This window comes from Apteryx mantelli, chromosome 1, assembly GCF_036417845.1.
Source record: "Apteryx mantelli isolate bAptMan1 chromosome 1, bAptMan1.hap1, whole genome shotgun sequence".
Classification (NCBI taxonomy): Eukaryota; Metazoa; Chordata; class Aves; order Apterygiformes; family Apterygidae; genus Apteryx; species Apteryx mantelli.
Genome location: NC_089978.1, coordinates 201,455,474 through 201,472,186, shown reverse-complemented (window position 1 = coordinate 201,472,186; position 16,713 = coordinate 201,455,474). Strand labels below are relative to the sequence as shown.

At 44.5% G+C, this 16,713-nt stretch overlaps 1 protein-coding gene across 2 annotated transcripts; it reads right to left on the bottom strand.

The window, feature by feature from the left end:
- Positions 1-216: 216 nt before the first annotated feature.
- On the bottom strand, positions 217-5,349 carry PIM3 (Pim-3 proto-oncogene, serine/threonine kinase). Of its 2 annotated transcripts, XM_067315741.1 has the most exons (6): positions 4,741-5,349; positions 4,347-4,456; positions 4,124-4,174; positions 3,381-3,744; positions 1,926-2,102; positions 217-1,802 (listed from the first exon to the last, which is right to left on the bottom strand). In XM_067315741.1, exons 1-6 carry the CDS (start codon positions 4,823-4,825, stop codon positions 1,618-1,620), a joined length of 972 nt encoding a protein of 323 aa, XP_067171842.1. In that variant the 5' UTR covers positions 4,826-5,349; the 3' UTR covers positions 217-1,617. The 2 variants fall into 2 exon arrangements, with proteins under 2 accessions (XP_067171842.1, XP_067171836.1); XM_067315735.1 differs by lacking the exon at positions 4,741-5,349 and having other exon boundaries at positions 4,347-4,734.
- Between the last annotated feature and the right edge of the window lie 11,364 nt (positions 5,350-16,713).

Genomic DNA, 16,713 nt, shown 5'->3' with positions numbered 1-16,713 from the left:
TACACCTATTACAGTTCAACATCAAACATCACGATCAAGAGTAGGTATGGTCAAAACAAAGGATGGCTTAATTCTTCCAAAATGGTTACTGCTCAATAGTATAGGACTATTAACTCTCCATCAGCTGCTGCAGCCCTTTATAATTAAAGGGTGTAACAGAATATGTTTCCCAAGTTGGTATGAAGAATAATGGTGAAGTACACAAACACAGAACTGTTATATACAAAAAAGTTTAATTGAAATACCTGTATAAAAAAATATGATCTCCATACATTTCACACTGTTAAACAGAAGAAAAAAATCCAAATCCAAGCTGCATAAATGCAGCCAGATCACAGAAACACAGCTATTAAAATAAATTAAGGTTTATGACTCTGCCACTCTATCTTCCAGAGCCAATGCACGGAGACTGTACAATGTCAATAACTTAAAACCCTTCCAAACAGCATTACTTTACATTTCTGGTACAATAATACCAGACAAAAGGCATACTGACTAACTTTAAAAAGTCATTCTATTTCCCTTAAATTAGACTTTGTACAACAATTTTCTGTCTTCCAAAAAAAATTGATAAGGTCAGATTTTTTTTTTGTCGTCTTTTTTTAAAACAAAAGTTAACAGGAATGCAGAAAAAAAGTGCCATGGGCAAACCACTAGAATTCCCATGGGGAGGAGGAGGGGAAAGCACAGTGTTGAATAACTCTAACCAAATAAATTAACCAAATAAATAGCCACAGCCGAAACCTGTGGGAGGTCTTCTGAACTTCAAACAATAAATAACTGTATAGTACATGGGAAAACCAAGTTTACATAAACACATTATACAGGTATGGAAAAAAAGTAAAGTCCTTGAATATTGCATTGATTGTGCATTCAACATGCCCATACATACTTTAAGACTCGCAGGGTGACAAAAGGCCAGGGGGAGTTGAGAAAGGGGCTTCTCATGCCCAGTGGTAGAGATGATAAAAGGAAACATGAATAAATGTTTCTGATAAAAAAAGCTGATATACCTGTTCATATTTCTGTGTAGGCTATAGGAAATATTTTGAGCAGCAGAGGTGGGTTGGATTTGGAAAGGGCAGGGGGGGCAGGAGTGAAATGTCTGTGTTCAAGTATTCCATCACCAGTGGATGGGACTACTTCATTCAATCACCGAACATGTTCTCCAATGCATCATAGGAGCTGCTTCCTTCAGCACTGAGTCTAAAGGAAGCAAATTCCTATAATGAACTGGATCTTCTTTGGACATACACAGCTCAAAAAAGAAAGTCCCACTGAAGCAGCTTTCAAAAAGGCACTCAAAAGCAAATAAAATCTAGTCCAGGCTCTATGAGAGCAAAAAAGTTTACCATGTATTCAAGAGGTCACTGCTTTCTTAATAAGGTCAGTCTTTGACTAAGTACTGGCCTGCAACTCCCAAATATCAGCGTTTCCAAAGGAAATCTCTCATTCCAAAGCAGAAACCAGCAAAAGGGGAAAATAAAATCAAGTCCCTCAGACAAAGATTCAACTACAGAATAATGAATGCGTTTTTCTAGCCCCTCCTATGTATTGGCAGCAGCACTGTGGTCTTTCTGCTTGTAGCTCCCCTCCCAGTGCGAGGTCCTTAGTAATTCACAGACTCTCATTACTTGAACTTGTGCTAGATACATCAGTATCAAGGGTCCGTAGCCTTATGTCACAGTCCTCAGACTTCACTACTTCAGATTTGTGCATCCATTGATGATCAAAAATTTGCTCAAGTGTTGGTCTGTCTGAAGGCCTCAATGAAAGGCACCATTTGATCAGCTGTTGACATTCTGAAACAAAAATACAAAGCAACTTCAGACTAGGAAAGTAAAGAGACAATCCTGAATAAAATAACCCACTACTACTAGCTCAAATGTACACCCTCCCACACCACCACCACACACAAAACTCACCAGGTGAAATTCTTCTCCTGAAATATAACCGCCCCCTCAAGATTTCTTCATCCTGTTCGAAAGGGATATCTCCACAAACCATATCATACAGCAGAACTCCCAGAGACCACACCGTTGCTGACCTCCCATGATATCTATGGTATCTGATCCACTCTGGAGGGCTGTATACTCTCGTTCCTAAAAGTGGAGAGAAGGGAAAGAAAAAAAAAAAAGGAAAAGAAAAAAGTCAAAAATCAACATTTAGAGTGATTCCCCTTAATTCAGCTACTTCTAGTAGGCCTAATTTACATTTACAAACTCATAATTTTTTTTAATACTTTCAAATGATGGGCCAAAACCTATTAGTGGTGTAATTTCAGGTCATTTGTGGAGTTACACCATCAATAAAATTGGCCCATCCGGTTGTGCTATTTTGTTGCAAGGAATAACATTGCTTCCATCAGCTGACTGTTTACTAAGGCAAGCTGCCTTTCACTGACCACGTGGCATCTGCAGCATCACACCAAAAATAGACACAAAAGGACAAAGGGGGTTGATGGGGAGGAGAAGAGAGGAAGAGAAGAAGGTGAAACTCAGGTCTTCCTTATTACATGGGGCTAATCTGCTTTATCCAATTCCACATGACAGTAAACATCAGGCTACTTACTATTTCTATGTCTTTTTTTTTTTTAAAAAGAAAAAAAGCACTGTGCTTTTCTGCTGCAGCTTTTTTAACCCGCCCCCTCTTTGCCTGCGGTGCTCCTTGGATACCAAACAAAAAAAAAAAGAAAAAGAATTTGTGATGCTGAAGGTCACGTGGCCTAGGGGTTCGGGTTTCACAACAAACAGATGTTAAGTGCAGCAGCTGAGGATGGAGGAGGAAGAAAAAGTCCCTTAGTTACATTAGTCACATTCAAAGGGCAAGGGAAAAAAATGATTTTTTTTTCCTATCACATGAGAGCTTATTTTCAGCTTTCCCTTCTCTAAATTATCAAACCTGACCCTGAAGCTAATATCAGGTCATTTACAGGGAGTGTATTTATCCCATCACTTTAAAATCTGCAATGCGGGATTTCCAGGACATGAGCGGAAGGGAGGGGGAGAGCTACTGCTTCAACTTAAAAAAAGCTCTGCATATAAAAACTGCATATCCACACATGGAAATATCCGACACTGGTGAAGCCTACATGTAAACAGATCGCCCTCTAGGAAAAAGCGCTTTTTCCAAGACAGGGAAATATAAACTGCTGCGTCACTGCCTGGAATCGCTTCTTTCCTACGCAACTGAACACCCCTAAGCTGCCTCGGGTCCAAAGGTTTCCATTACTGATAGACCTGATATGAACCACTGCGTCAGAGGCACCACTCGCTACTGCAAGGCGCCAGAAACAGGATAAGAAGTGGCTCCCAGGGAGGAGCACGGAGTCTGGCCAAACCTGGTGCAGCAGAGCTGCCCTGGGCGGAGAGGGCACGTACCATCGAAGTCAGTATAGACCGTGTCCTTGAGAAGGGCCCCCGACCCGAAGTCGATTAGCTTCAGCTCGCCTGTCCTGAGGTCAACCAGCAGGTTCTCGTCCTTGATGTCCCGGTGCACCACACTGCAGCCGTAGCAGTGACGCACCGCCTCCAGGACCTGCCGGAAGAAGCCGCGGGCCGTGTCCTCGTCGAGCGCGCCCTTCTCCGTGATGAAGTCGAAGAGGTCCTTCACCAGCTCCGGCCGCTCCATGATGATGAGGTAGCCGTCGGGCCGCTCGTACCAGTCCAGCAGCTTGATGACCCCCCTGAAGCCGGAGCCCACCTTCTTCAAGAGAACGATCTCCAAGGGCACCATGACGCCGCCCTGCGCGGAGAGCGGGCGGGGGTCAGGCGCGGGCCGGGGCGGCGCGGAGGGGAGGGGAGGGGAGGGGAGAGCAGGGCAGTGGAGCCCGCGGGCGCCCCCCCGCCGCGGGGGCAGGGGCGCGGGGAGCCCTGCCGCCGCCGCCCCGCTGGGTGGCTCCGCCGCTGCCGCAGTCCGAGGGGCGGGGGCGGCGCTGCGGCGGAGAAGCCCCGCCGGCCGCCCCCCCGCGCGAGCCTCGCGCCGCGCGGGCCGCGGCGGGCGGGGCGAGCCGAGCCGAGCCGAGCCGAGCCGAGCCCGCCGCCCACACAATAGCCCGGCGGAGCGCGGGGCAGAGCCCGCGGACGCGCAGCCCTTCCGCCCCGCCGCGCCCGGCGGTACTTACAATCGTGCCCCACTCGGTCACTCTCTCTTTCACCACATGCTTCACTGCGACCTACAGAGCGGGGGGAGAAAAGGGGACGCCGTGAGCGGCGGAGGGCCGGGCCGGGCCGCAGCCCCCGACACGCCGCGGTGGCTCCGCGCAGGGCCGCGCTGCGCCCGCCGCCCGCCCGCCCCCCAAATGGCTCGAGCGCCGAGCCGGGGGCGCGCCGCGAGCCCGCGCTCACCGGCAAGCCGTCGGCGATCCTGCTGCCCGCGTACACGGTGCCGAAGCCCCCGCTGCCCAGCACAGAGCCCACTTGATAGACTTTATCGAAAGGCTCCTTCTCCACTTTCACTGGAAGGACGAGAGAGAGAGCGAGAGAGACAATGTTAATTTCGAAAGCCGAGCTACACTTGGCAAAAAAAAAAAAGTCTGTCCACTGGACACGTATTGTCTGTGTTGCCAATTCTGTCCAAGACATTCCCGATAAAAAAAAAAAAAAAAAGTTTCCTCGTGCCGTGAGGAGCCCTCCACAGGGAGCCCCTGCCGCGGGGCTCGGGTACGAGGGGCTCGGGCACGAGCGCCCCGCGCCCCGCCGGGGAGCCCCGCGCTGCGCCGTCGCCGCGGCCCCGCCGTACCTGGCTGCAGGATCTTCACCGGCAAGTGATCCATACTGGTGGGGCTGCAAATGTGAGCCAGCGAGCCGAACTTGGAAAGTAACATCTTCCGGAGAGGGAGCACGGAAAGCCCCCCGCAGTGAAAGTCAGGGCGTCCTGCGGGCTAATTGTTCAGTTAAAAGCCGGGCGGGCGGGGAGCAGCGGCGCAGGTTCCAGCCCCAGCCGGGATCGCGGCGGGCGGGCCGGGGAGAGCTTCCGAGCAGCTGCGGCGCCTCGGCTCGCTCCTTCCTCCGCCGGCACCGCAGCACAAACCGACGGACACTTCCCGAAATAAACAGCCAGCAGAGAATCCAAGTCGAAACAATAAGAAGTCCTTCGGAAAAGAAAACAGATAGGGAGGACGATGCTCTTCCTCTTCCGACCGGCGAGTACAGTCACACACGCACCGAGGAGCATGCACATACACAGGATCAGCAGTGCACGCAGGCGGCACCGGGGCTGCGACGCCGCGTGTAAAATCCGCCCCTGCGGGGAGCTGCCGGGGGCTGCTGTGCCGGCGCCGCAGTGGAGCCGTGGCGGGCGCAGGTAGCAGAGCCGCGCCGCGCCGCCGTGCTGCCCGCTCACTTCTGAGCCGGCGACGCCGCGCAGCCGCCTCTTAACTCCCAATATTTTGGTGCGGGCAGAGCGCGGCGCGCGCGGAGGATATCCCTCCGCGGGGGAGTGGGGAACACCTCTCCCTGCCCGCCGCCGGGCGGCCCCCCCGCGCCGGAGCGGGCGGCGCGGCGGCGCCCGGCGCCCGCGGTGGGGCTGGCTGGACCGGCAGAGTCCCGTCCCACCCCATCGTAAACGCGGGGGGGCGGGGGGGCTGGGAACTACTTATTTGTAGTAATCGACGCGCAGAGTTACAGACTGTCTGCGAAGCTCCCACACATTAGCGAAAAAAAAGGGGGGGGGAAGATTCTCTTATTTGCGTTAACATTTCCCGGCGGCCAATGAAGGGGCGCCTTTTCAAAGAGCCACGGGTGCGGCCAATCAGGAGGGGCTCATTTGCATACGGCGGAGCGGGGGCCAAGCGGGCAGGGCGGGAATTCGTCGGCGCGCCGTCCCCCCTCCCCGCCTGCCTCCCGGCCGCTCCGGGAAAGGTCACTCTCTTCGCTGGCCGAGACACTGCGTCTGGAGCCGGCGGGGGGCGGGGAGCTGCAGCCGGCGCCATGATCGCCGCGCTGGGGCACGCCGGGCCACAGCTTTATCTTCCCTTAGCCTTTGATGAGAGCACCTTCCCCCCGCGCCCGCCCCAAACGCAGCATTTCAAAGCCCGCTTATTTATGCAGCCGCTGTTTACCGAAATAACGTGTCATGCTCTCTCGCCCATTGTGTCTCCTAATTCCTGCCCTTTCTCTGCTGTGATTTCTTGTTTAACTGCAGCTGCCTCTAACTCCCCGGGAGAAGCTGGAGGCGTGCTCGCTCTGAAGGATGCGAGGCGGGTCCTAGGCGTTTGACTACACGCTCGTGAGCCCCGCTTCCTTTTTTGTTTCCTGTTGTAAGTCACGCTCTGCCTCGAGACAGCCCCTGTGAAAACACCGCGGCTTGCGCAGACGTAGCTGCAGCACGGGCCGCGCCGTGCGAGGGCAGGCTTCAGCGCATCAGCGGAGCGCTGCGCGCCGGAGCGGCTGAGGGCTTCCCCCCCTCCCCAGTTAGATGCCAGTCGAGAAATGACAAGAAGCTGTTTTATTTTCCCGGCGCTATCGCTAATCGGATACGCGGCGCTGGAAACCCGTCCCCCCGCTGCGGCGCCTCGCCTCAGCCGGCCTGGCAGCGCCCGCGCGGGAGCGGGGGCGCCGTGCCCGGCCTCGCCCGGCCCGGCCTCGCCCGGCCCGCAGGGGGCGCTGCGCCACAGGGATTAGCCCCGCTCCTCGGGCGCGGGGAGCGCGTTGGGGCCGGCGGGGGCACCGCTTCTTCCTTCCAGATTAATTTTCAGGCAGCTTTTAAAAGTGTTGTCTTATTCTTACTTTTTTCGTCTCTTCCGACGCGGCTTTTACAGTGTCTCCCCGTGAGGTGCGGGCCCCAGGTTCAGTGCACTGTCGCCGCTGCGCCCGCGGTCCCGCGGGGGCCGTTAACGGCTCCTCGGGCGCCGCCCCGCCGCCGCCGCCGCGGCCTGGCCCCTGTGAGGCCCGCTGGCACCGGCCTCGGCGAACAAAAAAGCGTTAAAAAATTCAGCAGAGAGCAGAAAGTGTGAGGTTATTCAGAGGGTCTTGCCGCATGTCAGTCCAGCAAAAGTGGAGGGCCACTGAATTAGCCATTAATTACTGCTGTTTTTGCTGGATAGCAATATCTTAGTAATTGTTCCAGCAGCTACTTACACTACTACCCAGATGCATGTAATTGGAGAAGTGGCCTCCAAATGTGCAAGGCCTCAGTGTAGCTGGGTAATAATAACACAATATTTGCAGGCAGCTGAAGCAGTCAGTGTCTTCCACTTGTCCCCACACTGCAATCCTTTTTACTGTGTCTGAGTCCCAGTTGTGTAAGGGGAACGTCTCACATCCCTCTGTCAAAAACAGTGAAGCTGAAGATACAGATACTGCACGCGGACGGGATCCCTAAAGTGAGGGTATTTTTGGACAATCACTTGAAGCGCTGGCAGTCGTCCCCCTTCCGTGCACTGGGAGAGCCTGGCACTTGGCATTCCCTGCTGATAATAGTAGTGCTATAATATCAGCCCATCATGCCCATAAACAAAGCAAGGCTTCTAGGGAGAGGTAATATCTTTTATTAGATTAGACCAACTGCTATAAAGGTCAAGTTTTCAGGCACAGTTTCAACCCTTCATGTGATTTTTGAAGCTGGATCAGCTGGTTTTAAAAAGTTTCTGTGGGAGAGAAACTTTTGTTTGTTAGAAATCTGGCTTTTTGGCTATGTCTAATCACAATTACGTAATTTTTAGAAAATTTCTCCAGATAATGGCATCTGCATACTATAGTTATGGGTTTTTTTGCTGCTGAAATGAAAACAAAAACAGTAGGAAGATTTGAAGATATGAGAATATATGTTCCGGGTTTACTTTAAAGGATATAGTTGTATCTGCCTTTTGCTGTAATCTTTGTCATCAACTATTTTGAGCATTGCTTTCAACAGAGGAAGTTTTTCTCCTTTCAAGATGAGATTTCTGATTATTGAAATAGCAAATATTTTTAAGAAGAAAAACTGGCATTAAATATTAATATGCACAAATCTAATTATTTAGGGAATTAATACTGCAAGTAGGTTTTTTACATGACTAAGCATGAAAAACATGCATGTATCACTAGCCTGTAAATGTAGAACATCACACCTTTTTATTCCAACTGCATTTGCAATTTCTTTAATTGATTACGAATGAAATCCATCTTTGTAGTGCCAGTCTATGGTAAATCAGTGATGTATTTGCCTTGAGCCTGTTCGAGAAAATAATACCTCATTTCCTCAAAATCCTGTTGAGTTTAAGCTACATCTTTTTCAGCTGTATCGACTCTAATACTTCAATTCAAAAGAATATAGCACACCTTTGTGCTATGTTTGAAACAAAATGGTAACCTAAAAAAGACCCTCAGTTCTGGTATTGGAATAATTCCTGATTTGATTTATATTTTGACAACAATGTAATAGGGAAGGATATTTTGTATTTAAAGTTAAAGAAAATAAGGTAGAAACTGTAAAAAAGTGATAATGAGGTATTTGTTCTCCCTTCACTTAATTTTGGCAGACAGACATTTAATTTGTATAGAGCTACAAGGACTCTTGGTTTGACAGAATTACAGATGGATCCCAGACATGGAATTTACCCTGTCTTCACATAAGCCTTTCATGGGTTTGTGGTGCTTCTTTTGATCTGGCTTGGAACATGCAGTTCAGTGGTCTTAAACAATTATAGCTGCAGAAATATTTTATAAACTAGTTTTGGCCTCTTTGGCAGTGGCTTTGCAACTATAAATGGAAAATCATTCATGGGTAGGATGCCAATTTGTTCTTTGATGTACAAAATTTTTGTGTGCAAGGGTCCCTGAGCAAGCATAAGTTTGTCATGCACAGAAATACGAAAATTCCATGGGATTTTCTGCTTGCAACATAGACACAGTAACAACTTCTGGCTATCTTTTAATGTTTCTAGGGAACCTAGTTCAAAATTTGCTGTGCCACATCATTAGATATTGCAGTGGAATAATGTGCACATATGCCTATGGTTGTTGTAGGTCTTCTGTAAGGGACTACCAAAATGCATCTGTTTGCATTATGTAACCACAAGGAATGCTGCCAAGAATGCTCTAGTAGTGAAAGTCCAATAAAGTTGATGAGAATATTGGTGCTCTCAGGTCCCTCAAACTCTTCTTGTATGTGAAATACTGAAAGCTCCTAGCCATCTTAGTGGCCCTTCTCTTGACTCTGTTCTGTCTCTCTTTTGTTTAGGAAGGGAACAGACTGAACACTGTACTCCAGAAGTGGCCTCATATGTGCTGAATGGAGAAGAATTGTCATTTCTCTTGACCTGCTGGCTATGCTCTTGCTAATGCAGTCCAAGATGTGCTAAGTCTTCATTGCCACAAGGGCACACCGCTGACTTTGAATTTGTTGTCCACCAGGACCCTCTAGGTCCTCTTCTGTAGAACAGCTAGTCAGTCCCAGCCTGTTCTCTTGCAGTAGTATATTCTGTCCCAGGTATAGGACCTTGTATTTGTCTTTTTTGAACTTCAAGACAGACTTATTTGTTGTTCCACTCCTTCAGCGTGTTGAGGTCTCCCTGAATGGCAGCTCTGCCTTCCAGTGTATTAGCAGACCCCCTGGATTTGGCATCATACCTGTACTTGCAAGGGTCTCTTCGTGCAGGTAACATATGAAGATGTTATGTGATATTGGCACCAGTATTGTTGCCAGGTAACATCACTTGTAACCAACTGCCAACTGGACTTCACACAGTTGTCCTCTACCCTTTAAGCCAAATGATCTTGCCAGTTTTTCACCCACTATGTAGTCCACCCATCCAGCCTATATTTCCCCACTTTGGCTGCAAGGATACTATGGGAGACTGTCCAAAGCCTACTGAAGTCAAGCCTTACTACTCTCCCCTCATCCATAGAGCCAGTAACTTAATTGTGCTTGATTAAGCACAATTTGCCCTTGGTAGATATAAGCTGGCTGTTTTCAAATACATTCCTGTCATCATTTCCTATCATGTGGTTTCCATGAGTACTTGCTCCACAGTTTCCCAGGGACTGAGGTAAGGCTAACTAGTCTATAGTTGCCCAGATCCTCCTTCTTGCCATTTTCTAAGATAGATGCAACATTTTTGTAATCACCAGGAACCTTCCCTGATCACTGTGACCTTTCCCAAGTGATAGAGAGTGGTCTTCCAATGACATCTGCCAGCAATCTCAGTAGTGTCAGATGCATTCTGTCCAATCCAATGAATTTGTATAATTCCAGTTTATTTAAATCATCCCTAACTTGACTGTTGCTACTAGGCATGGAGATCTGAGAGGCCTGAAAACAGACACTGCCTGTCTAAGACTAAGAAGTCATTGAATAGCTGTGTCCTTTGTCACAAGGTCACTTGCCCTATTCAGTAACATGCCCAGGTTTTACTTGGTCTCCATTTTGTGGCAAAGGTACTTGCAAAAGTCTTCCTTGCTACTCTCTATATCTTCACCAATTTTAGCTGCATGCAAGCTTTGGCCCTCTAATTCTATCCCTGCATGCCTACTTGATGCAGAATTTGAGTTAGATACCATGATATAGTTTTAAAGCAAGTCTGACTGAAAGTCTCTCCAGCATTAATAATTATGACTCAAAGAGTGGGGGCCTCTTCAGAACTGAGTTCTTCAGGACCTCGTGTTCCACTGTACAGGTGCATATTATATTCAGTAGAGATACTACACAATTTCAACAGCTGTTGACCCCATTTCAAAAAGTGTATTGAAGAACTAAAGAGGGATCAAGAAAGGGTAATGAGAATGACTTAGGATATGAAACAAAAATATTTTCTAAAAGATTAGACTTTTTTCACTTCAGAGAGAAGATTAAGAAAGTTGATGCAGTGAAATAATGGTCTAGGTACAGTAGCTTAGATGACTGTGTTCTCTGTCATCTGACATGAGCACAGAAACATTGAGGAAAATTAAAAGATAACATTCAAAACTGATAAAAAAACACAACTTGTAATTACCTCTACTTGTAAAACTTGTAATTAGACTGTGGAACTCATTGCCAAGTCACAAAGGCCAAGAATGTAACAAGATTAAAAAGGGTGTTATTGTGTTTTTATGGATTGCAGGAGTATTCAGAGTTGTCATAACTGGATGATAAAAATAATAGAAGGGCTATTAACTCCCAAGTTTCAAGGTGGAAATCAACCTTTTATCCAGTAGAACAGGTTGAAACTGACATTGGCAAGTTCATAGATACGGAATGTGAGTAAGGAGCAGATAGTCCACAACTGCCTCTTCTGGGATCTCTGTACAGAGTGAGCCAAGGTGCTGGAATAGAGAGTCTGTGTAATAAGGTAATTCCTAGAATCCCATATTTGGCCGGTTTAATTCTGTTTGTTTCAGTAGTGTTATATTTAAACTGCTGTAATGATGTGAAGAATAGATGCCAGTCTTTTGTTCAACAGACTGAACTTGTGATGGACTAGATCAGTATTTCTCAACCTGTCATCTTTGCACCTGTGGAATTAGTATGATATCATGAAGTGGTTTGCAAGTTTTATGTTTGCCCACATGCAAACAAACAAAATAGAGGGGGGAAAAGGGAGTAAAAAAAGAACAGTCAAGGTTTAGCCTATTTTTTGTTAGTTGTTAAAAAAAAAGAAAAGAAAATAAGTTGCAAAAGTAGATCCATAGATAGTCCTTCAGTTCACATTTGAGAAACACTGGAGTAGATGACCCTTAAGATCCCTTGTAGAAATCGTAATTCTGGAAGGGCATTTACTATATGGGATGAAGAAATAAAAAGATTGTCTGTGTCTGTGTCTGAGTTTTGAAGAGTTTTAAAATACAGATCAAACTGGATTCTGTTCTACCTTCCCTTTTCAAAATTTTGCACAAAAACATTTGAAATATGAAAATTAAATATATAACAGTCTTAGATGAATTGTGCTTATACTAGCTATAAAATTTAGATCATTGGATCTGTGACTTGATCCAAAAGGCATGTTGCTGTGTCCCCAGTAAAATAATTAAGTAATTTATTAATCACAAATTGGTTCCAGAAGTCAATAGCAGTACTTCTGTGGCTTTCTATACTGAAAACCAAATAGAAACATTTAACTGGCTTTATACAATAATAATAATAATAATAATAATAATACAGAAAACAGTGAAGAGTCTTGCAAGAAGAGAGACTTCTATACAGGAAGCCTCTGTATACTGGGATGCCAGCTGTTTACTTGATCTGTCTTGAATCTAAATTTAAAGTCAACCTTTTAACATCAACATTATAGAACAAAATGTAATATGATCTTATTTGGTCCAATGCTACTAATTTCCACTCTCCATAGAGCTATATTTGTAATTTTAAAGGTGAGAGAAGTCATTTAAAATAGACTGAGAGGAGAGGGATTTTGTGGGCAGGGGGCATGTTAATTCAAGAACTGTTAAAAGGATATACTAGTTGTGATATGGACATGATGGAATAAATTCACATTTAAGTGTAATAGGTAGATGCATTACGGAACAGCTGTTTACGTTTTCAGGCAGTTACACTCATATAAGCTCTTAAGGCTTCATGAGCCCAAATTGAGCAATGTAAAAACATTCATACTTTTTGTGCTACCTTTGCAGCATGATCACTTTCTGTGTGCCTCCATCTTGACTTCAGCTTCTTAACCATTCTGTAATAAGAAGACTACTTCAGAGTTACCCTAAACACAGAAATAAAATCTGTCCTTTGAACCTCATATAGAAGGAACTACCAGATTACTTTGAATGGGTGTGCCCCAGGGTTCTGGCTAACAAACTACCAGTGTTCCTAATCTTTGCTAAGATAATGGAATGTAATTATTAACCAGTGAAAATCCTAGTCCTGCATGTGCACCTCATATGTAGTCTGTTGCAGAATTATCACTAGTCACCACTGCTTTCATTATTATCAACCACAGACCATATCAGTAGCTAACTGAATTGGTGTGTATGTCTTTGTACAAAAGATCTCAGTAATATGCTAATGTATATAATTGACAACAGGAGTTTCATGTGGAGAAGATAGTTATGCCTGAGTACATTTTTCTCTAAGAGTAGTTACTCTTGCCAGCATAGGCTGCACTGTTATTTTTCAAAGTCAGACCAAATCTATGGGAAGAACAATTGCATTTAGCATATACAGAAAGCTGATACCAGGTTTGTTAATATAGTATTAAAATTTAAAAATCATGAGAAGGAATGAGTATCATTAAATGATCTTTGATCAAGGCTCAGTCGAATGCACTCCAACTTTTGTACTATAATTAGAAACTTAGTGACTGTCCTTGTTCAATGTTTTATTCATAGATAACTAAGGTATGTACCATAAACCACATATGACTGTGTGATTAAAGGAAAATTTTCTGTCTATCTTATCTGTAGTAGTATACTAACTTTATGATCATAATTTTGCCTTTTCTGTTTTGTTTCCATGAACTTTGCAAAGATTATCTTAACTTATGTATTTTTAATCAATATCTTATCTAGTTTTTATTATTATTATTATTATTATTATTGCTTCCTAAGTGTTAAAATCTAACAGTAAATGTGCTGCTAGTTAACTATTCCTCTTTCTGAAAGGGTGAATTTATTCATATTTCAAGCTTGTAAGTCTCTTGTGTCTGATCTAAAAATGTCTACACAGAAAAACAATACAAGATAACACAATTGGACAGCAAAAGCTGAGTCATACAAGAAGATACGTCCATTTTGACATAGGTCCATTTGTCCATGTGTCCATTTGTTCATTTCAGCTGTATTGTCTTTTATTGCTTTCCTGTGTGCATGTGTTTTTCAGATCAGACATGAGACTTACTAGCTTTGAATATAAATGGAGAGCCTTCCAAAAGGTCTGATTTTGAGGAGGTGGGAGCTCAGTATTCTGTTAGTGTCATTATATACAGTTAGGAAGTAATTCAGGTATATAAAGACGTGTCTACTGCCATTTCAGGCAGCAAGGGTTTCCTGTCTGGCCTCCTCCTGCTGTTCCAGAATGATGTGAGTGTCATGTAGGTCCTTTGTCATCTCCTTGCCTGATGCGGAATTCTTAGATATGCTGTGGTATCTGAAGTATTAGATGCCTGTGTTTAGATACCTGAATCCCTCTGTTACCCTTCAGTAACTGTGTTTCTTTAAAATTTTCTTTGTGTTTTGAGTTTACTCTAGATTTTCAGATGCTCCGTGGTTGTACAATCAGAATTGTAGCCAGATTGGTGTCTCTGTGGAACATGGGACAATCATTACTACCTAACTCATGGTTTTGTCTACACAGAAAATAAGGACAGATTTGACGTCATTCTCAGCTCTGTTTACATCAGTCATTCCAGTATAAATCCTTACACTCAAGTCCTAATAACTGGTTAACTTTGCTGAACTTCTAGGAATGATATGGACCTGAAACCTCTGTATCTTTCAGCCCTTCCCCCTTCTGCAGTGTGTTAGGAACTACCTGTGATCATATCTTTCATACCTGAGTAAGATTGCTGCTGGTAGACTTCTTATTCCCAGTTATGTTTTTTTCCACGCTTCCATGTCATTTTCACTATCTGTTAGCAACAACAAGTCTGAGATGAGAGACAAGAGACAGTTATGCCACAGACTGAAGACTGCTTTCCAAATGCAAAGCATAACTTTCATCCTGGTTGCGTACCCTGGGATAGGAGGAGGGGAACATTCATTCTTTGAATATCGCTGTTATCACTTTTGACCACCATTGTCTGAAGAGGCACCTAACTCAGAGTTTCACAGAGGGCAACAACATCCACTTGGGAATGAAACATCTTGTTGTGAAAGTACTAAAATATTCTAGTGGTTAGAGCACTTACAGAAGAAAGGGAGATCTGTGTTCTAGACTTACAGCATCAAGAAGAGGAACAGCTGTAGTAGCCTCAAGTATCAAAGGATACTTTTCAGCTTATGCAGGAGTCTATACTTCGGAGCACAAAATTCCTTGGACACCTAGATAGAGTCCTCTAATAAATTTTTATAGATTTTAGGTATGTTCAACAGTTAAATGATTCTTGAGAACAGGTGGTGTGAATTATTCTTGAGCCTTAAGAATCTAACTTTGAACTGAAATCACAATTTAAACATTCTGAAAATGTCCCTCGTGGTTAGGTTAGTCTTGTGAAGGAGGAATACTGGACTCTAAACCCTGGTCCAGAGGTCATTTCTGTATTTTTGTATAAAAGGACACTGTTATACTGGGATATGAAATGTATATTTTATGTGAGATGAAAAGGAACAGAAAAAAGATATTGAAAGACCAGGTAGCAGTGTTGAAGATGGAGCTAGAAATGTGTTTTAGCTGCTACTAACGTAGGAGGTATAGATAATTGCATGGTTGATGGAGCTGGAAAATGAGAGTGACTGAGTGGCTTGGGCTTCTAGGAAGTCAGTAGAAAAGCAGGAGGTATGTACAGCACTGCTTAGGCTAGAGGATGCTGACTAGGACTTCCTTTTGGATGACATCTGAGAGGGAAACTGATGCTAAGCTCCACTGCCTGTGCTTCCACGACTAGCAGGGACAGCTGACAGTGTTCTACTTCTATAGACTTTGGTCGCAATCCTGAGCCTGGCAATATTTAGCAGTTCAGAACCTGCATGTTAAGAAAGCCTATGTTGTCAGTGCAAGCTAAGGCTGAGGTATTTGGCACTCTAATAAATGGGATCATTGTTATTATATAAAGTTTGGGTTATCTCCTCATGTGGGGAAACTGTCTCCTTCACTTATTCTCACTTCACTTGGAAGTCCCAATATATTGCTTTAGTAGGCAGGCTAGCAGTAAAGTATGTTATTAAAATAAATTGTTTCAGCTAAATGCAGTCATCTTTTCGTAACCCTTCAATGAGGTGTCAGCCGTGCTTCCAGAGTGGCAACCAAGTGGAACGTGCACAATTGTATGCTACCCTCATACAAATTTTGGCCACATAAATACAAAATGGAATTGATCATTGGATGGAATGATGACAATATGTATTAACAATTCCCCCTTTAATTGGTGCTGCTCTTGCAGCTGTTCCATTATTTTGCCTTGGACTAAAATCATCTAGATCATCACATTTCTCTCTTTGAAGCATTGGCAAAGAAAATTCCAAAGGACAAGACGAAAAGCTAACTCTGAGTCTTCAAAATGTATTGAAATTCTCAAGGACTCTGACTTCTCCATGTTCAGTGTTTTAGAATTCTTGGGAGAAAGTTATCCAGGCCTGCTTATTTTACAGCATTTATTTTTAATTGCTGCTCTTTAACATCATTGTTAGCTAATCTTGGAAAAGAAAATATTTCACCATTGTTATAGGGTACAAATACATGCTTAGTTTTGTTCCAAATACAGAAATGCATGCTGAACACCTCTGCCTTTTCTTGCATAATTAACAATTTTGCCACCTGCCTCTTCCAGCATAATTGATATTTTTGCCATCTCTTTGTAGCAACAGACACAAGAATTAGGATTTATTTATTCCTGATTTTTATTAAAAATCTCTTACTGTCCTCTGTGCTATTGACCACAGAATATTTCTGCTTATACTTTTAATTTCCCTTGCTACCTGATCTTCTTAACTTCTGCTTTACATTTCTTGATTCCATATTTAATTAATATTCCTTGCCATCTGTCTGCAAGGAAGTTGGGTATATCTATATTATTAATACTTTAAAAAGACAAATGTGAGAAATTTAATAATAAATTTCTACATTTTGAAAATGTGTGAAATATATGGGCTGAAGGTAGTGCCTCTATAGTTTAAATCCCTCATCCTTACTAATTGGTCCTATACTCAAAAA